The sequence below is a fragment of the Pecten maximus genome, chromosome 6 (assembly GCF_902652985.1).
Source record: "Pecten maximus chromosome 6, xPecMax1.1, whole genome shotgun sequence".
NCBI lineage: Eukaryota > Metazoa > Mollusca > Bivalvia > Pectinida > Pectinidae > Pecten > Pecten maximus.
Genome location: NC_047020.1, coordinates 45,982,972 through 45,995,063, shown reverse-complemented (window position 1 = coordinate 45,995,063; position 12,092 = coordinate 45,982,972). Strand labels below are relative to the sequence as shown.

At 30.7% G+C, this 12,092-nt stretch overlaps 1 protein-coding gene across 1 annotated transcript in view; it reads right to left on the bottom strand.

Annotated features, from left to right (window-relative positions):
* LOC117329891 (leucine--tRNA ligase, cytoplasmic-like) overlaps positions 1-12,092 on the bottom strand; it is a 68,839-nt gene that overhangs the window by 44,447 nt on the left and 12,300 nt on the right. Inside the window, exons 10-11 of the mRNA XM_033888107.1 lie at positions 1,612-1,837; positions 817-904 (exon numbers count right to left, since the gene is read on the bottom strand). Of these exons, the coding sequence (XP_033743998.1) occupies positions 817-904; positions 1,612-1,837 (314 nt within the window). The remainder of the gene's footprint in view (positions 1-816; positions 905-1,611; positions 1,838-12,092) is intronic.

The following is a 12,092-nucleotide window of genomic DNA, read 5'->3' as shown; positions in this document are numbered from 1 at the left end:
TATTTTGTACATTATTGTTGTATATATTGGTATTTTGTACATTACTGTTGTATATATTTGTATTTTGTACATTACTGTTGTATATATTAGTATTTTGTACATTAATGTAGTATAAATTAGTATTTTGTACATTACTGTTGTATATATTGGTATTTTGTACATTATTGTTGTATATATTGGTATTTTGTACATTACTGTTGTATATATTAGTATTTTGTACATTACTGTAGTATATATTAGTATTTTGTTCATTACTGTAGTATATATTATTATTTTGTACATTACAGTTGTATATATTAGTATTTTGTACATTACTGTAGTATATATTATTATTTTGTACATTACTGTAGTATATATTAGTATTTTGTATATTACTGTTGTATATATTTAGTATTTTGTACATTACTGTTGTATATATTAGTATTTTGTACATTACTGTAGTATATATTAGTACTTTGTACATTACTGTTGTATATATTAGTATTTTGTACATTACTGTAGTATATATTAGTATTTTGTACATTACTGTTGTATATATTTAGTATTTTGTACATTACTGTTGTATATATTAGTATTTTGTACATTACTGTAGTATATATTAGTACTTTGTACATTACTGTTGTATATATTAGTATTTTGTACATTACTGTAGTATATATTAGTATTTTGTACATTACTGTAGTATATATTAGTATTTTGTACATTACTGTAGTATATATTAGTATTTTGTACATTACTGTTGTATATATTAGTATTTTGTACATTACTGTTGTATATATTAGTATTTTGTACAGCCTGTCAGGATGACTCACAAACCTTTATCCTCTTTGATGGTGAGCATTGGTAGAGTGTAGATAGTCTTGTACTTGGTTAGTGGTCCACTCAGTGCAGCACCCATAATATCCTGTAATGACACAGTCAACACTTCTGTACACTCCATTATACTACTGGTGTATATCACACTATTACACTACTGGTGTATATCATACTATTATACTACTGGTGTATATCACACTATTACACTACTGGTGTATATCACACTATTATACTACTGGTGTATATCACACTCTATTATACTACTGGTGTATATCACACTATTATACTACTGGTGTATATCACACTATTATACTACTGGTGTATATCACACTCTATTATACTACTGGTGTATATCACACTATTATACTACTGGTGTATATCACACTCTATTATACTACTGGTGTATATCACACTATTATACTACTGGTGTATATCACACTATTATACTACTGGTGTATATCACACTATTATACTACTGGTGTATATCACTCTATTATACTACTGGTGTATATCACACTATTATACTACTGGTGTATATCACACTATTATACTACTGGTGTATATCACACTATTATACTACTGGTGTATATCACACTATTATACTACTGGTGTATATCACACTATTATACTACTGGTGTATATCACAATCTATTATACTACTGGTGTATATCACACTATTATACTACTGGTGTATATCACACTATTATACTACTGGTGTATATTTAAGTTTAAAATGAAATTCGACAGAGATAAAATTGTTTCTGTTTAAATCAGATTTTAGATGTTGAGACTGACCTGTCCACTCAGTTCCACCAGAACATCGACCTTTCCCTCTGTCTTGGTGAAACCTTGGTAACACATATTTCGAGCAGACCGTTTGGTGGAGATGAAGACTTCTCCATTGGCTAACTCATGTGCAATGTAGGGGATGGTTGGATGAATCCAGATATTGGTCTGACCAAACATGGTCTCTGGACGTAGTGTGGCAGCCGCTAGATACACTTTTCTTCCCTTCAAACCACTGCCAGATAAACAGTTTTATACCGTCAGATAAACAGTCAGATAAATAGTGTTATACTGTCAGATAAACAGTCAGATAAATAGTGTTATACTGTCAGATAAACAGTCAGATAAACAGTAAATACTGTCAGATAAACAGTAAATACTGTCCAGTGTTCATTTTAGATTTGTGAAAAGGGGGGCCATTGGGCCCCCTTGGATTGAAAAACTGGAGTCATTGGCCAAAAAAGTAGGGCCAAGGTAAAAATAACATGAAAAATAATTATCCTGACCACTGTTATAAATTGTTTTGTTTTTCTTCTTCTAAATCTTCACATGCACTTCAAAAATTCAAATGTCAGGCAAAAGTAATTTAGCATTACTAGTATAATTTTTATTTTCTTAATCTTCACATTCACATCAAAATTCACACAATGTCAGTCAATGTATCATCCAGGAACAATTAACTTATCAAAAAGAGAAAGCCATTTGCTCTGAAACATTCGGGCCGATGTCGATGATTCCGTTTAGTCCACCTTAGATTCAGTAACTTCAATGTCGGATTGCTTCGTATTTTTCGCTGAAGCACCGTCCGATTGCTTTGTGGAATCATTGATCGTTCCGTCATTGTTACTATCTGACCATTGACTCACAAAAAAATAGGAGGCTAGTGTAATACAGTTTGTTTTTTACTTTTCGCGGAACCCTCAAACGGATTTTTTCTTTTTCTCCGAAGACATTTTTGTTATGTTTACTTCTGAAACGATCCGAACCAATCAAAATCATCGTAAGGTTACATGTCTCTATCGACCAATCAAATACATCGTTGTATCACTCGAGGCGCGTTCGGCATGAAAACCAAGAAAACAACGGTGGAGATCGGTTATACGGCAGATATTTTTTTACTATCGCTAAGGAATGGTTCATTTTTTTTGTTGCGCCCGAGGACCCGGTGAAACATAATCTTATGCGTCTAGTGATAAAAAATAGCGCCAATGGCGTGATGGCGCGGCCTAAAATGAACACTGACTGTCAGATAAACAGTTAATACTGTCAGATAAACAGTCAGATAAACAGTTAATACTGTCAGATAAACAGTCAGATAAACAGTTAATACTGTCAGATAAACAGTCAGATAAACAGTTAATACTGTCAGATAAACAGTTAATACTGTCAGATAAACAGTCAGATAAATAGTGTTATACTGTCAGATAAACAGTCAGATAAACAGTTAATACTGTCAGATAAACAGTCAGATAAACAGTTAATACTGTCAGATAAACAGTCAGATAAATAGTGTTATACTGTCAGATAAACAGTCAGATAAACAGTTAATACTGTCAGATAAACAGTCAAATAAACAGTTAATACTGTCAGATAAACAGTCAGATAAACAGTTAATACTGTCAGATAAACAGTCAGATAAACAGTAAATACTGTCAGATAAACAGTAAATACTGTCAGATAAATAGTGTTATACTGTCAGATAAACAGTCAGATAAACAGTAAATACTGTCAGATAAACAGTCAGATAAACAGTGTTATACTGTCAGATGAACAGTCAGATAAACAGTGTTATACTGTCAGATAAACAATCAGATAAACAGTTAATACTGTCAGATAAACAGTAAATACTGTCAGATAAATAGTGTTATACTGTCAGATAAACAGTCAGATAAACAGTAAATACTGTCAGATAAACAGTCAGATAAATAGTGTTATACTGTCAGATAAACAGTCAGATAAATAGTGTTATACTGTCAGATAAACAGTCAGATAAACAGTAAATACTGTCAGATAAACAGTCAGATAAACAGTTAATACGGTCAGATAAACAGTAAATACTGTCAGATAAATAGTGTTATACTGTCAGATAAACAGTCAGATAAACAGTTAATACTGTCAGATAAACAGTCAGATAAACAGTCAGATAAACAGTTAATACTGTCAGATAAACAGTCAGATAAATAGTGTTATACTGTCAGATAAACAGTCAGATAAATAGTGTTATACTGTCAGATAAACAGTTAATACTGTCAGATAAATAGTGTTATACTGTCAGATAAACAGTTAATACTGTCAGATAAACAGTCAAATAAACAGTTAATACTGTCAGATAAACAGTCAGATAAACAGTTAATACTGTCAGATAAACAGTCAGATAAACAGTAAATACTGTCAGATAAACAGTAAATACTGTCAGATAAATAGTGTTATACTGTCAGATAAACAGTCAGATAAACAGTAAATACTGTCAGATAAACAGTCAGATAAACAGTGTTATACTGTCAGATGAACAGTCAGATAAACAGTGTTATACTGTCAGATAAACAATCAGATAAACAGTTAATACTGTCAGATAAACAGTAAATACTGTCAGATAAATAGTGTTATACTGTCAGATAAACAGTCAGATAAACAGTAAATACTGTCAGATAAACAGTCAGATAAATAGTGTTATACTGTCAGATAAACAGTCAGATATATAGTGTTATACTGTCAGATAAACAGTCAGATAAACAGTAAATACTGTCAGATAAACAGTCAGATAAACAGTTAATACGGTCAGATAAACAGTAAATACTGTCAGATAAATAGTGTTATACTGTCAGATAAACAGTCAGATAAACAGTTAATACTGTCAGATAAACAGTCAGATAAACAGTCAGATAAACAGTTAATACTGTCAGATAAACAGTCAGATTAATAGTGTTATACTGTCAGATAAACAGTCAGATAAATAGTGTTATACTGTCAGATAAACAGTTAATACTGTCAGATAAATAGTGTTATACTGTCAGATAAACAGTTAATACTGTCAGATAAACAGTCAGATAAACAGTCAGATAAACAGTAAATACTGTCAGATAAACAGTCAGTTAAATAGTGTTATACTGTCAGATAAACAATCAGATAAATAGTGTTATACTGTCAGATAAACAGTTAATACTGTCAGATAAACAGTCAGATAAACAGTTAATACTGTCAGATAAACAGTCAGATAAATAGTGTTATACTGTCAGATAAACAGTTAATACTGTCAGATAAATAGTGTTATACTGTCAGATAAACAGTTAACACTGTCAGATAAACAGTCAGATAAACAGTCAGATAAACAGTTAATACTGTCAGATAAACAGTCAGATAAACAGTTAATACTGTCAGATAAACAGTCAGATAAACAGTAAATACTGTCAGATAAACAGTCAGATAAATAGTGTTATATTGTCAGATAAACAGTTAATACTGTCAGATAAACAGTCAGATAAACAGTTAATACTGTCAGATAAACAGTCAGATAAACAGTTAATACTGTCAGATAAACAGTCAGATAAACAGTAAATACTGTCAGATAAACAGTCAGATAAACAGTTAATACTGTCAGATAAACAGTTAATACTGTCAGATAAACAGTCAGATAAACAGTAAATACTGTCAGATAAACAGTCAGATAAACAGTCAGATAAACAGTAAATACTGTCAGATAAACAGTCAGATAAACAGTTAATACTGTCAGATAAACAGTCAGATAAACAGTAAATACTGTCAGATAAACAGTCAGATAAACAGTTAATACTGTCAGATAAACAGTCAGATAAACAGTTAATACTGTCAGATAAACAGTCAGATAAACAGTTAATACTGTCAGATAAACAGTCAGATAAACAGTCAGATAAACAGTTAATACTGTCAGATAAACAGTCAGATAAACAGTCAGATAAACAGTTAATACTGTCAGATAAACAGTCAGATAAACAGTCAGATAAACAGTAAATACTGTCAGATAAACAGTCAGATAAACAGTCAGATAAACAGTTAATACTGTCAGATAAACAGTCAGGTAAACAGTAAATACTGTCAGATAAACAGTTAATACTGTCAGATAAACAGTCAGATAAACAGTCAGATAAACAGTAAATACTGTCAGATAAACAGTCAGATAAACAGTCAGATAAACAGTTAATACTGTCAGATAAACAGTCAGATAAACAGTCAGATAAACAGTTAATACTGTCAGATAAACAGTCAGATAAACAGTCAGATAAACAGTTAATACTGTCAGATAAACAGTCAGGTAAACAGTAAATACTGTCAGATAAACAGTCAGATAAACAGTTAATACTGTCAGATAAACAGTCAGATAAACATTTAATACTGTCAGATAAACAGTCAGATAAACAGTTAATACTGTCAGATAAACAGTCAGATAAACAGTTAATACTGTCAGATAAACAGTTAATACTGTCAGATAAACAGTCAGATAAACAGTTAATACTGTCAGATAAACAGTCAGATAAACAGTAAATACTGTCAGATAAACAGTCAGATAAACAGTTAATACTGTCAGATAAACAGTAAATACTGTCAGATAAACAGTTTATACTGTCAGATAAACAGTCAGATAAACAGTTTTGTACCGTCAGATAAACAGTTTTTTACCGTCAGATAAACAGTTTATACTGTCAGATAAACAGTTTTGTACCGTCAGATAAACAGTTTTATACCGTCAGATAAACAGTTTTATATAGTCAGATCAACAGCTTTATATAGTCAGATAAACAGTTTTATACCGTCAGATAAACAGTTTTATACTGTCAGATAAACAGTCAGATAAACAGTTTTATACCGTCAGATAAACAGTCAGATAAACAGTTTTATACCGTCAGATAAACAGTTTATACTGTCAGATAAACAGTTTTGTACCGTCAGATAAACAGTTTATACCGTCAGATAAACAGTTTATACTGTCAGATAAACAGTCAGATAAACAGTTTTATACCGTCAGATAAACAGTTTATACTGTCAGATAAACAGTTTTGTACCGTCAGATAAACAGTTGATACCGTCAGATAAACAGTTTGATACCATCAGATAAACTGTTGATACCGTCAGATAAACAGCTTTATATAGTCAGATAAACAGTTTTATACCGTCAGATAAACAGTTTTATACTGTTAAATAAACAGTTTTATACCATCAGATAAACAGTTTATACTGTCAGATAAACAGTCAGATAAACAGTTAATACTGTCAGATAAACAGTCAGATAAACAGTTAATACTGTCAGATAAACAGTTAATACTGTCAGATAAACAGTCAGATAAACAGTTAATACTGTCAGATAAACAGTCAGATAAACAGTTAATACTGTCAGATAAACAGTTAATACTGTCAGATAAACAGTCAGATAAACAGTTAATACTGTCAGATAAACAGTCAGATAAACAGTTAATACTGTCAGATAAACAGTCAGATAAACAGTTAATACTGTCAGATAAACAGTCAGATAAACAGTTAATACAGTCAGATAAACAGTCAGATAAACAGTTAATACTGTCAGATAAACAGTCAGATAAACAGTTAATACTGTCAGATAAACAGTCAGATAAACAGTTAATACTGTCAGATAAACAGTAAATACTGTCAGATAAACAGTCAGATAAACAGTTAATACTGTCAGATAAACAGTAAATACTGTCAGATAAACAGTTTATACTGTCAGATAAACAGTCAGATAAACAGTTTTGTACCGTCAGATAAACAGTTTATACCGTCAGATAAACAGTTTTTTACCGTCAGATAAACAGTTTATACTGTCAGATAAACAGTTTTGTACCGTCAGATAAACAGTTTTATACCGTCAGATAAACAGTTTTATATAGTCAGATAAACAGCTTTATATAGTCAGATAAACAGTTTTATACCGTCAGATAAACAGTTTTATACTGTCAGATAAACAGTCAGATAAACAGTTTTATACCGTCAGATAAACAGTCAGATAAACAGTTTTATACCGTCAGATAAACAGTTTATACTGTCAGATAAACAGTTTTGTACCGTCAGATAAACAGTTTATACCGTCAGATAAACAGTTTATACTGTCAGATAAACAGTCAGATAAACAGTTTTATACCGTCAGATAAACAGTTTATACTGTCAGATAAACAGTTTTGTACCGTCAGATAAACAGTTGATACCGTCAGATAAACAGTTTGATACCATCAGATAAACAGTTTGATACCGTCAGATAAACAGCTTTATATAGTCAGATAAACAGTTTTATACCGTCAGATAAACAGTTTTATACTGTCAGATAAACAGTTTTATACCATCAGATAAACAGTTTATACTGTCAGATAAACAGTCAGATAAACAGTTTTGTACCGTCAGATAAACAGTTTATACCGTCAGATAAACAGTTTTTTACCGTCAGATAAACAGTTTATACTGTCAGATAAACAGTTTTGTACCGTCAGATAAACAGTTTTATACCGTCAGATAAACAGTTTTATACTGTCAGATAAACAGTCAGATAAACAGTTTTATACCGTCAGATAAACAGTCAGATAAACAGTTTTATACCGTCAGATAAACAGTTTATACTGTCAGATAAACAGTTTTGTACCGTCAGATAAACAGTTTATACCGTCAGATAAACAGTTTATACTGTCAGATAAACAGTCAGATAAACAGTTTTATACCGTCAGATAAACAGTTTATACTGTCAGATAAACAGTTTTGTACCGTCAGATAAACAGTTGATACCGTCAGATAAACAGTTTGATACCATCAGATAAACAGTTTGATACCGTCAGATAAACAGCTTTATATAGTCAGATAAACAGTTTTATACCGTCAGATAAACAGTTTTATACTGTCAGATAAACAGTTTTATACCATCAGATAAACAGTTTATACTGTCAGATAAACAGTCAGATAAACAGTTAATACTGTCAGATAAACAGTCAGATAAACAGTTAATACTGTCAGATAAACAGTTAATACTGTCAGATAAACAGTCAGATAAACAGTTAATACTGTCAGATAAACAGTCAGATAAACAGTTAATACTGTCAGATAAACAGTCAGATAAACAGTTAATACTGTCAGATAAACAGTTAATACTGTCAGATAAACAGTCAGATAAACAGTTAATACTGTCAGATAAACAGTCAGATAAACAGTTAATACTGTCAGATAAACAGTTAATACTGTCAGATAAACAGTCAGATAAACAGTTAATACTGTCAGATAAACAGTCAGATAAACAGTAAATACTGTCAGATAAACAGTAAATAGTCAGATAAACAGTCAGATAAACAGTTAATACTGTCAGATAAACAGTTAATACTGTCAGATAAACAGTCAGATAAACAGTTAATACTGTCAGATAAACAGTTAATACTGTCAGATAAACAGTCAGATAAACAGTAAATACTGTCAGATAAACAGTCAGATAAACAGTCAGATAAACAGTTAATACTGTCAGATAAACAGTCAGATAAACAGTTAATACTGTCAGATAAACAGTTAATACTGTCAGATAAACAGTCAGATAAACAGTAAATACTGTCAGATAAACAGTCAGATAAACAGTCAGATAAACAGTTAATACTGTCAGATAAACAGTCAGATAAACAGTCAGATAAACAGTTAATACTGTCAGATAAACAGTCAGATAAACAGTTAATACTGTCAGATAAACAGTTAATACTGTCAGATAAACAGTTAATACTGTCAGATAAACAGTTTATATTGTCAGATAAACAGTTAATACTGTCAGATAAACAGTCAGATAAACAGTTAATACTGTCAGATAAACAGTCAGATAAACAGTTAATACTGTCAGATAAACAGTTAATACTGTCAGATAAACAGTCAGATAAACAGTTAATACTGTCAGATAAACAGTTAATACAGTCAGATAAACAGTCAGATAAACAGTTAATACTGTCAGATAAACAGTCAGATAAACAGTTAATACTGTCAGATAAACAGTCAGATAAACAGTTAATACTGTCAGATAAACAGTAAATACTGTCAGATAAACAGTCAGATAAACAGTTAATACTGTCAGATAAACAGTAAATACTGTCAGATAAACAGTTTATACTGTCAGATAAACAGTCAGATAAACAGTTTTGTACCGTCAGATAAACAGTTTATACCGTCAGATAAACAGTTTTTTACCGTCAGATAAACAGTTTATACTGTCAGATAAACAGTTTTGTACCGTCAGATAAACAGTTTTATACCGTCAGATAAACAGTTTTATATAGTCAGATAAACAGCTTTATATAGTCAGATAAACAGTTTTATACCGTCAGATAAACAGTTTTATACTGTCAGATAAACAGTCAGATAAACAGTTTTATACCGTCAGATAAACAGTCAGATAAACAGTTTTATACCGTCAGATAAACAGTTTATACTGTCAGATAAACAGTTTTGTACCGTCAGATAAACAGTTAATACTGTCAGATAAACAGTTAATACTGTCAGATAAACAGTCAGATAAACAGTAAATACTGTCAGATAAACAGTCAGATAAACAGTCAGATAAACAGTTAATACTGTCAGATAAACAGTCAGATAAACAGTTAATACTGTCAGATAAACAGTTAATACTGTCAGATAAACAGTTAATACTGTCAGATAAACAGTTAATACTGTCAGATAAACAGTTTATATTGTCAGATAAACAGTTAATACTGTCAGATAAACAGTCAGATAAACAGTTAATACTGTCAGATAAACAGTCAGATAAACAGTTAATACTGTCAGATAAACAGTTAATACTGTCAGATAAACAGTCAGATAAACAGTTAATACTGTCAGATAAACAGTCAGATAAACAGTTAATACAGTCAGATAAACAGTCAGATAAACAGTTAATACTGTCAGATAAACAGTCAGATAAACAGTTAATACTGTCAGATAAACAGTCAGATAAACAGTTAATACTGTCAATAAACAGTAAATACTGTCAGATAAACAGTCAGATAAACAGTTAATACTGTCAGATAAACAGTAAATACTGTCAGATAAACAGTTTATACTGTCAGATAAACAGTCAGATAAACAGTTTTGTACCGTCAGATAAACAGTTTATACCGTCAGATAAACAGTTTTTTACCGTCAGATAAACAGTTTATACTGTCAGATAAACAGTTTTGTACCGTCAGATAAACAGTTTTATACCGTCAGATAAACAGTTTTATATAGTCAGATAAACAGCTTTATATAGTCAGATAAACAGTTTTATACCGTCAGATAAACAGTTTTATACTGTCAGATAAACAGTCAGATAAACAGTTTTATACCGTCAGATAAACAGTCAGATAAACAGTTTTATACCGTCAGATAAACAGTTTATACTGTCAGATAAACAGTTTTGTACCGTCAGATAAACAGTTAATACTGTCAGATAAACAGTTAATACTGTCAGATAAACAGTCAGATAAACAGTAAATACTGTCAGATAAACAGTCAGATAAACAGTCAGATAAACAGTTAATACTGTCAGATAAACAGTCAGATAAACAGTTAATACTGTCAGATAAACAGTTAATACTGTCAGATAAACAGTTAATACTGTCAGATAAACAGTTAATACTGTCAGATAAACAGTTTATATTGTCAGATAAACAGTTAATACTGTCAGATAAACAGTCAGATAAACAGTTAATACTGTCAGATAAACAGTCAGATAAACAGTTAATACTGTCAGATAAACAGTTAATACTGTCAGATAAACAGTCAGATAAACAGTTAATACTGTCAGATAAACAGTCAGATAAACAGTTAATACAGTCAGATAAACAGTCAGATAAACAGTTAATACTGTCAGATAAACAGTCAGATAAACAGTTAATACTGTCAGATAAACAGTCAGATAAACAGTTAATACTGTCAGATAAACAGTAAATACTGTCAGATAAACAGTCAGATAAACAGTTAATACTGTCAGATAAACAGTAAATACTGTCAGATAAACAGTTTATACTGTCAGATAAACAGTCAGATAAACAGTTTTGTACCGTCAGATAAACAGTTTATACCGTCAGATAAACAGTTTTTTACCGTCAGATAAACAGTTTATACTGTCAGATAAACAGTTTTGTACCGTCAGATAAACAGTTTTATACCGTCAGATAAACAGTTTTATATAGTCAGATAAACAGCTTTATATAGTCAGATAAACAGTTTTATACCGTCAGATAAACAGTTTTATACTGTCAGATAAACAGTCAGATAAACAGTTTTATACCGTCAGATAAACAGTCAGATAAACAGTTTTATACCGTCAGATAAACAGTTTATACTGTCAGATAAACAGTTTTGTACCGTCAGATAAACAGTTTATACCGTCAGATAAACAGTTTATACTGTCAGATAAACAGTCAGATAAACAGTTTTATACCGTCAGATAAACAGTTTATACTGTCAGATAAACAGTTTTTTACCGTCAGATAAACAGTTGATACCGTCAGATA